Below are 15,395 nucleotides of genomic sequence, written 5' to 3' on the forward strand. Positions count from 1 at the left end.
TCCAGCTCCTCCCTTGTGGACCTCATTCCCAGAAGCCTGCCCCGGAGAGGACCTGCTTGGGCTTGTGGGCTCCATGGGTGCTGGTGGGAGAGCTGGCCCGAGTCAGCGCTGGTCGCCCCCGGTCAGTCCTTGTCCGCTTTTGCCTTCCGCACCCTGGCGGCTCGCCCCCACGTGTAGCTTTGTGTAGCTTTGTGGTATCACATGGGGCACCACCTCCTGACTCCTCCTCTTCACCGTGTGACCAACCTAGTGAGTCTCTCCTGCCAGCCTTAGAAGGCAGAGTTCACAAAGCAGCGAGGGGATCCAGGTCTCACTTACAAGGGCTTGTCCAGTCTACTCTTTTCCCAGCTAAGGACTCAGAAGATAGGTGGGGGCTTGGGAAACTACTGATGCTTCTCCTAAGTGGTCTGGGGAGCTACCCGCCAGCTCCTGTCGTCCCGGGCTGGCTCTCGGGCCCTCCCCACTTTTCACCTCTTCCAACTCCCAGTTGAATGTGAAAGCCTTATTCCTACCAGGACAACGTTTAAAGTGCCCTTAGAGAGGGTATGAGGCGTGTGGCCAGGGGTGTCCAGTTGGAGTGAGCCGCCCAGACGTCTCAGGAACAGACCCTTGAGGCGGGGGCTCCCTGACGCAGCCTGGACCAGCCCCCCGCTTCGCTCTCTGCTTCCCCTGCCTCCACCAGCCCCTGCACTCCCTTGTGCCCCTCCTGATGAAAATCAAGGCCGTTGACAGTGGGTCGCACCACGCCTGGCACAGGGCAGGCCTAATAGAGCATCTGCTGGATGCCAGTGCTGCCCTTTGTGATCTGAGGCCTAGGCAGGTAGCTGAGGACAGATGCCGGAGAAGGTGGACGCTGGCTTGAGGTTTGCTGGCTGCCGGGACCCAGAGCCGCGCTCAGGCAGCCCAGGCCCCGCTTTCGCTCCGTGGCCTGCCGTGAGGCCGAAGAGGGTGCTCTCAGGAGCCTCCTGCCACGCCTCCCGTGCGCGTCTCCAGCATCTCGCCTTTGCCACGGCAAGGCTCTCTTGTCCGGTGGCCCCGGGTTGCATCAGGACCTGCGTGTGCTTCCTTTCCTGGATGTGGGGCTCAGGGCGAAGCCAGCATTTCCAGCTGTTATATTCCATCTGCTCTGCAGGCCGTGGCAGAGCGTGTCTCTTTCCCTCAGGAGCTCCTGCAAAATCCCAGGCTCTGAGTGGCTTCATCTGGGTCCCCTGTATCCCCTGAAATGGTCACCCGAGTCAGGGAGATGCAGGGCTGCTGCTGGCCAGGCCTGCGTAATATGCTGTCTTAGGGGTCAGGGCTTGCGGTCAGCCCAGCTACTGGACAGGTTCTAAAGTGGGGGTGGGGGGTGGGGGCGGTATCCAAAGGGGACTCGGGGGATATTCCCAGAGGCACCGGTGCCGGCGAGCCTGAAACAGGAGACTGCTTCGTGCCGTGGCGTTCGTCAGCAGCGGCAACTCACCTTGTTCCCTGACGCTGGCCGGGTCGGATGGCCCTGGATACTGACCCTCAGCAGGCTGCATCTGAGTTTGTAGTCTTGGACAAACCACTTCGCCTTGGTGAACTTCAGTCTCTCGCTTGTGAAATAGTGAGGGTGGCCAGGTGCTCTGCCAGGGCAGCAGGGGGACTCAGCGTCCTTATGGGAAATGAGCACGCTCCGCATGGATGAGGCCGAGTCATGTCACTTCGTCTGCACCGCCTTTCTGTTGGATGGATACTAATGTAACCTCCACTTTTCAGACAGTACAGCTGAGGTTCTGAGGAGGGCCATTCCAGCCAGTGAATGGTGGCATCTGGCCTCAAGCCCTGCTCTTTGTCCTCTGCGATCTGGAGTCTCTGTCAGGAAACCCCTTCTGGTGATGCCCACAGGGTTGGCGTGCAGTACTTGCCCTCACGTTCCCGGATGTCTGACTCTAGGTGAGTGACCACATAATCGTGGTTATCTGGGTCACTAAGACCTTTTTTATACAGTTCTTTGTATTCTTGCCTTGTCATCTAGAACCAGATATCCTGGAGTGTGAAGTCAAGTAGGCCTTAGGAAGCATTAGTATAAACAGTGATGGACTTCCAGCTGAGCTGTTTCAAATCCTGAAAGATAATACTGTGAAAGTGCTGCACTCAATATGCCAGCAAATTTGGAAAACTCAGCAGTGGCCACCAGACTGGAAGAGGTCAGTTTTCATTCCAATCCCAAAGAAAGGCAATGCCAAAGAATCTTCAAACTACGGTACAGTTGCACGCATTTCACATGCTAGCAAGCTAATGCTCAAAATCATCTGAGCTAGGCTCCAACAGTACGTGAACCAAGAACTTCAAACTGGATTTAGAAAAAGCAGAGGAACCAGAGATCAAATTGCAAGCATCCACTGGATCGTAGAGAAAGCAAGGGAACTCCAGAAAACCATCTCCTTCTGCTTCATTGTCTACGCTAGAGCCTTTGACCGTGTGGATCAAAACAAACCATGGTAAATTCTTAAAAGAGATGGGAATACCAGATTACCCTTCTTGTCTCCTGAGAAACCTGTATGCAGGTCAAGAAGCAACAGTTAGAACCAGACATGGAACAACAGACTGGTTCCAGGTTGGGAAAGGAGTAAGTCAAGGCTGTGTATTGTCACCCTGCTTATTTAACTTATATGCAGAGTACATCATGTGAAATGCCCGGTGGAGTCAAGTTGGAATCAAGATTGCTGGGAGAACTATCAACAACCTCAGATATGCAGATGACACCACCCTAATGGCAGAAAGTGAAGAGGCGATAAAGAGCCTGTTGATGAAAGTGAAAGAGGAGAGTGAAAAAGCTGGCTTAAAACGCAACATTCAAAAAATGAAGGTCATGGCATCCAGTCCCATCACTTCATGGCAAATAGATGCAGAAAAATGGAAACAGTGATAGATTTTCTTTTCTTGGGCTTCAGAATCACTGCGGACCATGACTGCAGCCATGAAATTAACAGACACTTGCTCCTTGGAAGGAACACTATGACCAACCTAGATAGGGTGTTAAAAAGCAGAAACATCACTTGGCCGACAAAGGTCCATATAATCAAAGCCGTGGTTTTTCCAGTGGTCATCTATGGATGCGAGAGTTGGATCATAAGGACGGCTGAGCACCAAAGAATTGATGCTTTCAAACTGTGTCGCTGGAGAAGATTCTTGAGAGTCCCTTCGACAGCAAGGAGATCAAACCAGTTAATCCTAAAGGAAATCAACCCTGAATATTCATTGCAAAGACTGATGCTGAAGCTCCAATACTTTGGCCACCAGATGTGAAGAACCAACTCACTGGAAAAACTCTGATGCTGGGAAAGATTGAGGACAGGAGAATAAGGGGGTGAGAGAGAATGAGATGGTTGGATTGCATCACAAACTCAATGGACATGAGTCTGAGCCAACTCCAGGATGGTGGACAGGGAAGCCTGGCGTGCTGCAGTCCACGGGGTCACAGCTGAACAATGATTCCCCTCACGCAGAAATGCCTCTGTGTTCATTCTGTAGACCAGCACCTACGTTTATCAGCCGGTGTATAACAAACAGCACGTGGATTCTGAAGTCACTACAGTTGAGCCCAGTCAGTGCCCCGGCAGGCCCAGCGGCCTTAACCCTCGTGTGCCCCGCCCTTCCCTAGCCACTCCCCTCTGCGTTCCCTTCTGCTCCTGCTCACGCTTCCTCCTTCCTCCTCCTTGCCCTCAGCCCTGGGTGAGACCACAGGCAGTCAGCCCCCCGTGCAGTCAGCCCCCCATGTGGCTGCGTGTGTTGCTGGTTGGGGCTGCTGGGCAGCTCTTTGCAGCCAGCAGTGGCTAGAGTGTGGCCCTCACTTCTCACGTCATGACAAAGCTGCTGCTGACACTGTCTGTTGGAGACATGTCCCAAATGTAGGAAGTTCTGGTGTCCAGGTGGGGCTGTCTCCTTCTGGGACTGATCCCAGCTGAAGCTCGAGGGCAGTTGCCACGGCCATTCGGTGGGTCACACCCCGAGCCTTGTCACCTGGCCCCAGGCCTGCCTGTCTCCTCACCACAGAGACCCCACAAGGGAAGCAGTACTCACTCCGCCCACCTTCTCCACCGATAGCTCAGTCCAGGCTCTATGTCCCTTTAGCTGCAAGACCCTCTGTGGGCTGGAGATCTGAAAAGATCTCAGAAGGGGAAGGAGAGGTTACCCCTTATGTCAAGGACTCGAAGCTCGGTAACTTGTGGAAATGCATCCGGAAGGCCCATGGACTTGGCTGCTGGGAACTCTGGTCCCAGACCAGCTCGCTCTCTATGCTTCTAGCTTTCAGTCTAGCCTGACAAGCAGAACGTCTTCTCAGAGCCGCACGTCTGCTCTAAACTCCCTCCGTCTTCCAGACCCCGTGTTGGATCTGAGTCCCACGTGTGGCCTGAGGGCTGCCCGTCTCTGAGCCCCACAGCAACACTTGGTTCTGCTCTGGCTCTCAGCTTTATTCCTGTCTGAGCCTGCGCATCTCAGGCGCACCTGATTTTACCTAAAGAGATTCTTGGACACAAAGTTGGCAAGGTTTCTTCTCAGCGGTGCGTCTCAGAACTTCTGATGTGTGGCGTGCTGTGGTCTGACCGTCTCCTTAGGGGGTCACTAGTTATCATCCCACAGAAGACACACATTTCTGCAGTGATGGAGAGCCCAGCCCGGGGGACCCGCTGTGGGCCCTGTCCTGCTCACATCCGGGAGTCTGGCCGGAGCCTGACGTGACTGCAGTGCCTCAAGGCCCACAGGAGTTGCTCTTTGGAAACTGGACCTGTCGTGTGCCGGCCAGGGCAGGACACAGGGGCCGGGATGTGCTCCTTCCTTGAGGAGGTCCTCACAGGTGAGGGACCTGTGAGGTGTGTTTGCAGGAGCCGTGATCAGGGCCTCAAGAGCCATGAACTCCACTGGAGGCGTGGGGTGGGGTCACGGCGGGGGCCCAGGGGCATCTGGAGTGTTGGAGGTTGGAGCTGTGAGCTGGTGCGGGCAGTGAGAAGGCAGGGCCGGGGTGAGATGCTGATGCCCTAGAGGGGGCCTCATGGTGCTCCCAGCCTGAATCGTTTGAGCCCCTCTTGAGGGCTACCTCCCTCGTGAGCCTCTCAAGTTGCAGGCGGCCACAGGCTTAGACCTGCCCTGCACGAGTGTGGTGGCAGAAAGTTCCAGGCAGAGGCCGGGGCCGGGCCGGGCTGCTTCTCGCCTGTTGGCGCCGCTGGGTTGACAGGCAGTCAAGCCTGAGAGTGACACGTCACGTTGCTCTTGCCTTACGGCATCCCCCCCCATGCATATTGTGTTTCTGGCTTTAAGCTAGGTACCAGGAGTCAAGGCTAACAATTAGGAAGCCAGGCAAGAGGTTCTGAGTGAGGCCATGAAAGGTGTGGGATCAGAGGTAGCTGGGGGATGAGGAGAAAGGCCTGTGTTCCTGAGCCATGGGGGTGAAGAGACGAGGCAGCTGATGGGGGCTCCAAGGCCTCTGGTGCAAGAGGGACTGGGGAGGAGAGCATGTGTGGGGACCCCAGCAGAGGTCTGGGGCTCAGGAGAGCCTGGCTTGGCCGGACATACGGCATTTGTGGACACACTGGTTATAGCAAAGGGTGGAAGTGGATGACACGGCCTGGGAGAAAGTGCGGACTAATCGGGGGACCCATCTAGAAAGGAAGTGGAAGGGCACCTAAGAGGGAAGCTGGTGGACAGGTCAGCGAGGGGATTCTGCTGACATCCTTGGCAACTGCAGGGCTGGGCAAGGGGAGGGGAGGCGCGATAGCAGATCTCACTGGTCCAGGCGTCAGGAGTGAGCCAGATAGTACTAGACTCAGGCGCCGCTGGGAAGGGTGCCGAGGACTGTGGAGCCTGGCTAAGCTGTTTGGAGAAACAGGACCCAGGAGGCGTCCAGGGGTGCAGGTGCCTAGTGAGGTACGTGTGTTAGACACTGTTCCCGGAAGCCCTCTGGGAGGCTGGCGGGGCTGTGACCAGGCCGTGCCCTGGTCAGGGCCTGGCGGAGAGGCCATCAGAGCTCGGGGAGTGGTAGCGGACAGTGGCGGCTGTGCAGAGGCGGAGTGGAAACGTGGGCCCGACCAGGGACGCCCGGGGTCCTGGCCCGGGACAACGTGGGCAGTTCCCTGTTCCTGAGGGGGAGGGGAGGAGGAGCAGAGCCCCGGCTGCGGCATCCCTGGGCACTTCCTGCCAGGCCCTGGGGCCTCGGGGGACAGCCGGATCGTGAGGAGCCCTCTCCCCGCGAGGCCCCAGGGGATCATGGCCCTTCAGCCCCTCCCTCACACAGCTCCTGGCACCAGCCCTAGCCTCCACACCCAGGATCTCTCCTTGGCAGGGTCTCCCTGGCGCTGCTGAGCCAGTGCGCCCTCATCCTTGGCCTCAGTTCGCCTCCTGCCAGGGCTCCTGACCCCGCTCCAGGAGACGCCTGGGGTGGGCACACAGGACTCCATCCTGAGACGCAGGTCCCCGGGCCCAGGTGGGATGTGTGGGGGCCTGGGCGCGGGGACGGGAGCGCTGTCCCCAGCTCCGCCCCCTGCCCTACCTGGCAATCTCCACCGCTTGGGCTCCCTCCAGCCCCTGGGGGTCCACCCCACTCTCCACTGCCGCCCTACTTTGCCCTGAAATCCAGGTGGTACCACGGAGGCCAGATGTGGGGGACAAGAGGGTTTCTTCTAATGATTGGTGCCTGTTCCCTGAGCCATCACCCAGGTGCTCTTGGAGCTCCTCTCTGCCGGGGTGGGGAGAGCACGGTCTGGCCTCTTCAAGAGGCTCTGCTCTGGATCTGAGCAACTGGGCGAGGCAGCGGGGACAGAGGCTGAGGAGAGGGAGCCAGGCAGCGGAAACCAGGTCGAGTAGGACAGAGCTGGGTCTCCTGGGAGATGCTGGCCCTGCACTGGTGAGGGAGGGGCAGACAGGCCTGCTTTCAGGGGCGAGTGATGCTCAGGACGCCCTCCGCAATGTGGGGCAGGCCCCAGGGAGGACGGCACCAAAGTGGGGGAGCCCAGGGGCGGGGTCCTTAGCCCAGTTCAGGCAAGGGCGGAGACAGGGAGGTGGGCCAGCAGCTGGAGGGAAGCCCTTGGGCCAGCGGCAGCACAAGGCCACAAGCACCCCCAGGGCCGGGTGTCTGCGGAGCATCTGGCACACAGGGCTCCGAGTGAAGCCTGTGGATGAGGGCCACAAAGCGGAGAACAGGGCACTGGCGGGCCAGCGGCCCACCCAGACCCGCCTCGTCTGGCCTGCACTCCCCCTCGCCCTGCAGCTCCGGCGCGCTCCCTCCCATGGCAGCGGCCCACTGCCTCGAGCCGCCTCCTGGGTGTCTGGCCAGCAGGCCCCCACCTGGCTGCGCACTGTGGTCCTGCTGGGGCCTCGCTCGCTCAGGGCTGGCGCTGACTCTCTCTCTCATTGCTCTCTCCTGCCCATCTGCATGTGGCTGCTCTGTCTAGCTGCGCGGTGGTCCTGAGCGCCGGCTGTGTAAGTGAGCATGCCCATCCCATGCCTCTCACCGTCCGCGCGCTGCCCGCCTGGACCTCTGCTGTGCGTGGCCTCGTGGGGCTCCGGTGCCACGGCCCCCAAGGCTCCGCTTGGCCACAGCAGGGGCATAGGGAGAGACTGGGCAGGAGCGATGTGGGGTACAGGCGTGGTTCTCCTGGAGGAGCCTCCCTGTCGGGCCTCCTGCCAAGGCCATGCTGGGGGGTAGAGGGGCTGAAGGCCGGTCCTGTCAGCCGACACTGGGGAGTGAAGACCATCTGTGCGCGCGCGTGTGAGTGTGTGGTGCTTCTGCACACGTGCTGCCTGTCACTGTTGTGGGCAGGCCACTGCCGCTCCTGCCGCCGCTGCTGCGTGTAGGTAACGTCCGTGGCTGCCGTTGCTGTTGCTGCTGCGTTTATGTAACATATGTGGCCGCTGCGTGTATGTAATATATGTGGCCGCTGCTGCTGCGTGTATGTAACGTATGTGGCTGCTGCTGCCCTTGCTGCTGCGTGTATGTAACATATGTGGCTGCCGCCGCCGCGTGTATGTGACACACGTGGCCGCTGCCACTGCATGTATGTGACACACGTGGCTGCTGCCGCTGCGTGCTTGCCTGCACATGCTGCTGCTCCGTGTGGGTGTGAACGCCGCCTGCTGTCTGTCTCAGGCCTCATGGACAGTCCAGTCTTGCGCCGCCACCAGCCTTTATCAGGGCCCAGCCAGGCCTGCAGCCGGCCCAGGTCTCTCTGGGCCTCATAACAGCGGGAAGTGCTGAGGGGTATTGCCAGCCCTACTCTCTGTGGTATGGGTGGATGGGCCGGCGTCCAGAGCCGGTGTCGCAGGCTGTCAGGAACCAGGGTCAGCCCTTTGCCCCAGAGGCTGTCCCTGCTCAGGCAGCCTGCTCTCGGAGCCCCGGGGGAGGAGGGGGGCCCGGGCGGCTCGCACTCCATGCGGCCGAGGGCTCCCCATCCCCCAGCAGGGCACTGACTGACTCTGGGGGCCAGGCCAGAGGAGCCCCAGGATCCTACCCTCCTTTCTCCCTCTGGCCCTAAGGCTACCCGCCCCCGCCCCGTCCCCGCCCCCAGCGTCCTCCTGGCCGCTGGCCCCGCGCCCCTCCGCCCGGCCCCACCTTGCCTGGTACCCCTCACCTGGCCTTGACCCCCTCTCCCTCCGCAGGCTCTTCAGCAGCCTCGGTGAGCTGAGCACCATCTCAGCGCAGCAGCGCAGCCCTGGGGGCCCGGGCGGCGGGGCCTCCTACCCGGTGCGGCCCGGCGGCCGCTACCCTGTGGCGCGGCGCGCCCCGAGCCCGGTGAAGCCCGCGTCGCTGGAGCGGGTGGAGGGGCTGGGGGCGGGGGCGGGCGGCGCGGGGCGGCCCTTCGGCCTCGCGCCCCCCACCATCCTCAAGTCGTCCAGCCTCTCCATCCCGCATGAGCCGAAGGAGGTGCGGTTTGTGGTGCGCAGCGTGAGCGCGCGCAGCCGCTCGCCCTCGCCTTCGCCGCTGCCCTCGCCTGCGCCCGGCCCGGGCTCCGGGGCCCCCAGCCCCCGCCGGCCCTTCCAGCAAAAGCCCCTGCAACTCTGGAGCAAGTTCGACGTGGGCGACTGGCTGGAGAGCATCCACTTGGGTGAGCACCGCGACCGCTTCGAGGACCACGAGATCGAGGGCGCGCACCTGCCGGCGCTCACCAAGGACGACTTCGTGGAGCTGGGCGTCACGCGCGTGGGCCACCGCATGAACATCGAGCGCGCGCTCAGGCAGCTGGACGGCAGCTGACGCCCCCCGCCCCCTCCCCACGCCCCGGCCGCGCCCTGCGGGCAGGGCCCCCCTCCGCCCCGGGCTGCGGGCTCGGCCCACTCCCCAGCCCCCACCCTACCGGCGCCCGGGCCAGGAATGTTGCATGAATCGTCCTGTTCGCTGTCGCTCGGAGACTTGCCCTGTACATTGCTTAGCGCCCTCCCAGGCCGTCGAGCCCCACCCAGCGCACGGTCAGGAAGGGCGCGGGCCGTGGGGGGCTGGAGCGGGAGGGGGTCGGGGGCGGGGTGCTCCAGCCTGACCATCTCCCGCTGAGCTCCTGGTGGCTACTTTCCCAGAGGGGGTAACCTAGTCCAGCATGCGAGGTCAAGACACACCTTGGTGACTGGGGGGAGGGGGGAAGACATTGGGGTTCTCGGTTGGGGGCCAAGGAGCCCCCTGTTTTGCATATTTTAATCCACTCTATATTTGGAACAAGAAAAGGAACAAATATCTCTGTCCTTAATAGCTTCCCTTCCCCTCCCCTCCAGCCCCCGGTTCCGCTGCGGCTGCCCAGTCTTCCATCTCTGGCCCCTCAACTGCCACTGCCGCCCCACATGGGGCAGGGGACGCTCCAGCTGGTCTGGGGTTGGCCAGGGTCCTCGTACCCGCCCCGGGGCCCCGCTGGGCCCCCTCCCCTCGCTGAGCTATGGTGTTCCCCACAGACCCTTCAGGTGCTGCGTGGAGGAGGGGCGGCAGGTGGCGACTCCTGTGGGCCCTCGCTCGGTCACGCGGCCTGGGAGCGCCGCCCGGGGCGGGTGTGGGCGCAGGGCCCTGGCCCCTGCCCCCGGCCGATTCCCTCACAGGGTCCCCCCCACCCCCAGCAGGGGTCTAGCCTCCTCTCTGCACTGCTGGGCGACTACAGCAGAGAAGCCTCCCTGCCTCAGACCTGAAGTCGCCAGTTCCGCCCTGTGTGTGTGTGCGCACATGTGCGAGTGTGTGAAACTCGGGGTGCGACTGAGTGCGTTGGAGCCCCTTGTGTGCCTGACTGGAGGGTGGCCCCAGGGGGCCACTCTGGACTAGTGTGGGGGCTTCGGAAGCTTGCACAGGGTGCGTGCATGGGTGTGTGCTGTGGAAGCGCCCCGTCTCCACTTCCAAAGAGAGTCAGAGGTCGTCTTGCACCCTGGGACCTGCTGTTGGCGTAGCCTGTCCCCCCAGAGCCTCGCGGAGCCTGAGTGGGCCTTCTTGGTGAAGCCTTGCTGCTTGGGAGAGGCCCCCAAGAGCCCTTGGAGGCAGTGCTCCGCCCCCGCTGGGCTTCTAGGGGGGAGTCATAGGGGCACCCCTAGAGTCAGGCCCCTGCGAGCCTTGGGGAGAGGCAAAGACCCCAGTGGGCGCCCCAGCCCCCCTTACTGTGACTCCTCACACTCAGCAATGACCTGTGGGGTGGGGGGCCCGGGACGTTTTTAAACCTAGGGTTTGGAGTCTGGACTAAGCTCCATCCACGTCACTCACGAGTTTCTGTTTATATTTCTAGCTTTTTTTAATAAAAATTAAAAAACCCAGAAAACAAAAGTTTTCACAGCCCAGGGGCTTGGCACGCCGGCCTGTGCCCACCCGCCCTGCCCCGGCCCACCGGCCCCATGCCCTGGGCAGATTCACACCCAGTAACCCTTTCACCAACAGACCAGGTCACACCCATGCAGCAGTCACCGTAACAGGCTGCCGCATACACACTCGTCTCACTCACCTGTGGGTTTTGGTTCCGTTCAGTTTGGGTTTTTAACTTTACAGGGTCAGTTCCGCTTCGCCCCTCCTTTTGTACGGAGCTCCACCTGGGGGGTTTCTGCCCCTGCTCCAGCCCTGAGGCCTCCTGACCCTGATGTTGTGATACACCCCACAGAGATCTATGTTTCTTATATTATTATTATTGATAATAATTATAATATTATTATGTAATAAATTTATAAGAAATGAAACCATTTCTCAGTTGCCTACTTGAGAAGATACTGGAAGCGCAGACTCTGCCCGCCTATGGACAGGTCACACAACCCTCCCTGGCCCTCAGCAGGCATCTGGCCCGCCTACACTGATGACCTACGGATCCTGTCTCTGACCTGGTCTCTTTGCTGACCTCCATGCCCGTGTGCCTGGCTTCTTCGTGGCTCGCCCTCTCTGAGTTGTGCTGGACCTGAGCCCGTGCTTCCCGAACTGGAAGCTTCTCTTTCTGCTCACCGGCCCAGTGAATGACCCCTCCTGAGCTAGAAGTCTGGGTATGCTCCGTGGCCTCTGTCCACTCTTCCCGCTAGTGTCCAGCTGCCCCTAGATTCTGCTGCTCCTGTCTTTGAGCCCTCTCCTGTCCGCCTGTGTCCTCCTGCCCCAACAGCTCCTGCCCAAGTTCAGGTCTCCCCTTGAGCCGGCTGCCACCAGCCACTGATGGGGCCAAGCCGGTATGGGACCTGGTGGGGAGGGTAGTAGCTCCCAGGACGGGCAGGGGCACCTCAAAGAGCGAAGGGGGCAGTGTAGTCAGGCGAGTGACAAAAGAGACCCAGAGGGAGCCGTGGGAGGTGGAGGCTGCGTCGCTGAGGTCTGACAGCCGGAAGCCGCGGATGCGGGCCATCAGACCAGCTGGGCACCTGGCGGGGTTCTAGGAGGGCAGTGTGTGCAGAGCCACGCCATGCTGAGGTCAAGGTGGGGCGTGAACATCACACATGGCAAATGTAGACCTCCACTCAGGATGGGGCCTGGGTGATGCCTCCAGGGAAGCGAGACGATGCCGGGAAGGATAAGAATGGTGGATGGAGCGAAGCCTCGTGTGCAGAAAGGGAGTGAACTCAGGTGTCTTTACCCGGGGCGGGCAGGAAGGCAGAGCAGCTCTGAGAAGCAGGTGGATGTCTGGAAGGCCTGCTCGGGAAGGCAAAGGCCCTTTTGAGGCTGAGATGGTGACCACTGGCAGTGGGACCTTGAGAGAGGCTTGCCCTCTGTCTAGAAAGCCCCACAATTTCTAAGTTTCATATTTTCGCATTTTTGGCTTCATTTTCAAGTTGGAAACTGTGGTCGTCCCACAGAAGTGGCCTAGAAGGAAGTGGGGACCTGGGAGGGTCTGAATGTGGAGGCACAGGGGGGTCTCTGAGTCCCCTGAGCTCAAGCGCTGCAGCAGCGGTGGGTTGGCCTCCTCTTAGCCGCACGTGGGACCCTGCGTCCAGCTGGAACCGGGCCCGGACCTGGGGGCCAGTCCAGCAGGCATGGCAGTGGGATCATGGCGTGGAAATGGCATTGCCATACTGACCCTGGGTCCTGGGGAGAAGACGGATATCCCACGGGTCAAAAGACACCTCAGTGCCTCAGAAAGTGAGTCAGAACCTTCAAGAGCGGGACTTGGCGAGAGGAGCCTTGGTCAGAGGAGCAGGTGGTAGGATGGCAGAGGGCCGTGGCGCTGAGTGAGCTGCAGCCTCCCGGCGCCTCTGGGCAGACACTTTCTCACTCAGGACGGTGGGCTCCCTGCCTCCTCCTGCCCCCTCACGGCCTCAGAATGTCCCAGCTTTACCCCCTCAGGGGCCCTAAGCATCTCACCAGCACGCTGTCTGCAGCATGGAGCAGGGAGCGCTTGGCGGGTGGCCCTCACCGCTGACCACCCTGCAGGTCCTGTGGGCAGCTCTGGGCGCTGAGGCTGAACACATGAGGAAGGTCCTGCTCTGCAGGGAGCACCATATGCTGGAGAATAACCGGGTGGGTGGGAGTTAGCAGGCTGGGAAAAGTGAGGCGGGAGCCTGCTGGGGCTGGGCCGGGGGTGGGCACAGGACGGCCAGGTGGGGACATGCAGAGGGAGCCAGGGCGGGAAGGAGGCTGGGGAAGCGAGAGGGGCTCGTGGGGCTGGGGAGGGTGGGGCTCGGGAACGGGGAGAAGGAGCCTCAGGAGGGGGGACCCCTTGTCCTGCCCCCCCGTGCTGGGAGCTCCACCTTGGCCTGAGCGAAGCCGCCAGGAGCCATGGAGACCCCATCCTGTGCTCCCAGAAGCCTAACTGTCCTGTACCCTGCTGTCTCCCCTTTGCTCTCCAGGACAGTGTGGAGAAGGCGAACGAAGTCACTCTCCCGTTCGACTTAATGGCACAGCTGAGCCTGCTGGTCGGTGCGCGACCCTCAGCGTGTCACTGTGTCTGCGAGCAGGGGCTGGAACCTGTTTAAGCGTCAGGAGTGCCTGCTGCTCTGCAGAGCTACACAGTAGTTTTCTTCTAAAATCTAGACACCGGATCTTCAAACTTGGTTATTCCATGAGCCCTAAATGTTTTGAAAATCCGGGTACCCCTTTCCGTTTTAAAGCTTTTATTTTACATTTTCATCTCATATTTTAAAAAGCTTGTAAACAAGCTTGCAAACATTATGACTTCCAGAAAATTGTACATATTAACATTTAAAATCAATGGTTACATCATTCTGTTACATGATCCACAGGAATCTAAATTCCATTTCAATTTTATGCCCATCAGAATCTTGTAAAAACACCTGGATAATCTGTAACAGTTGAAACTGTAACATCACTTATTGAATTCCTGCTGCCATTTCTTGAACTATATTTTCAAAGTCTTTTCTGATTACTTTATTAGGCACAATCTGTTACTGAGTTAAAATAAGCAAGTTCTCAGGTAGGTGAAATAGGACCTTGCAGGCCTTCAGATAGAGGAGGTGAGGCCACCTGCCATGAGAGAGAGACAGAAAGACACCTTGGAAACTTATGTATGGGAGAAGAGTCCTCCTGAAACTCAAGTAGCAGAAACAAGTCTTGTGACACTCAGGCATGGGAAGTTAGAGACCCCCAGCAGACACGGTGCCTAAGAGCGAGGCTGGTGGAGGGGGGCAAATCCCCCCACACTCAGGGTGCGGAGAAGGAGACCGCGACACGCAGCAGCAGGGATAAAGACCTTGTGCCACTTAGATAGCTGGTGCTGCTGAGACCCGATTGCATTCTTCTCAGGGAAATAAAACCTCTTGCCTGACAGGAAGGGAAATAATGAATACTGAACTCAAGTAAGGAAATTAAATCACCCTGCTTCTCACCAGGGGGATAAGTCCTTGTCACTTCCTAGTAAATAAAGATGAAAGGCGTGTTCTGGCTTTGTAATAAGAGAGACAACACCTTCTGGCCTGCAGGGAGAGTAGATTTAGGGACAGTCATGTAGAGAAAGTGGTAACTTCCTGACAACGAAGTGCATGAGAGGATGTCTCTGGACTCTGGAGGGGAAATGAGATGTCCTGACGATTAGATAGGAGAGACGGAGATGCCTGATGCCCAGGGATGAGGAGGGCTCACAGAGGGAAGATGAGGTGTGCTTGTGCTACAGCAGGAGAGAGGAGACCCCTTGGTCACTCAGAGAGAAGAGGCAGGGCCTCCAGATACAGAGCAGAAGAGATGAGGCGTGTCAGGTGGAGACAAGACCCCCCGACACTCAGGGCCTGTAAGACCTGCTTGTGCTCAAATGGGAGATACGAGATTTCATGGCCCTCAGATAGTGGAGATGAGACCTCAAGACACTCAGGAAGGGCAGGAAAGACTTCAGACGGGGTGGAGCTGGGAGATTCGGACCCTTACGTAGAGGAGAGGAGACCTCGAGGTGCTCAGGTGGAGAAGACGGAAGCTTAGGATTCCGACGGGGACCAGGACCTCCTCCAGCAGGAGCCGGGGGACGGCCTGGCAGTCAGGTGGGGACCCGGGAGCCCCAGCACTTCAGTGTGTCAGTTGAAGGTGCAGAGCACTCACAGAGGTGAGACGCAGCCTCTTGACACTCTGTGGCCGTGAGACCTTTCGGTTCTCAGGTAGAGAAGATGGGACAAAGTCACTCTCCTGTCTGAGGTCTTTGGTCCTGAGCTGGAAGAAAAGAGAGATCCCCACAGTCAGGGGGAGGAGATGATAGATAGCTCCCATCAGCAGGTAAGATATGAGCACGTTCAGTGAGGGGGATGTGACGTGAAAGTTACATGAGATGAGAAATTCAGTTAGTTCAGTCGCTCAGTCGTGTCTGACTCTTGGCGACCCCGTGGACTCCCCAGCACACCTGGTCTCCCTGTCCATCACCAACTCCCGGAGCTTGTTCAAACTCATGTCCATCAGGTTGGTGATGCCATCCGCCCACCTCGCAATTAGAACATTCAGTTAGAGAAGATGCCCAGGGAGGAGAAGTGGGGTCGTCTGAATATCTGAAGCGCTTCGCACCTGGAAAGAGGACAGGAGGTGTCCT

General features: G+C 59.4%; 1 protein-coding gene across 1 annotated transcript in view; it reads left to right on the top strand.

The window, feature by feature from the left end:
* SHANK3 (SH3 and multiple ankyrin repeat domains 3) overlaps window positions 1-9,208 on the top strand; it is a 47,434-nt gene extending 38,226 nt beyond the window's left edge. Inside the window, exon 22 of the mRNA XM_068970961.1 lies at window positions 8,614-9,208. Within this exon, the coding sequence (XP_068827062.1) occupies window positions 8,614-9,208 (595 nt within the window). The remainder of the gene's footprint in view (window positions 1-8,613) is intronic.
* Window positions 9,209-15,395: the final 6,187 nt, after the last annotated feature.

The sequence above is a fragment of the Capricornis sumatraensis genome, chromosome 4 (assembly GCF_032405125.1).
Source record: "Capricornis sumatraensis isolate serow.1 chromosome 4, serow.2, whole genome shotgun sequence".
Classification (NCBI taxonomy): Eukaryota; Metazoa; Chordata; class Mammalia; order Artiodactyla; family Bovidae; genus Capricornis; species Capricornis sumatraensis.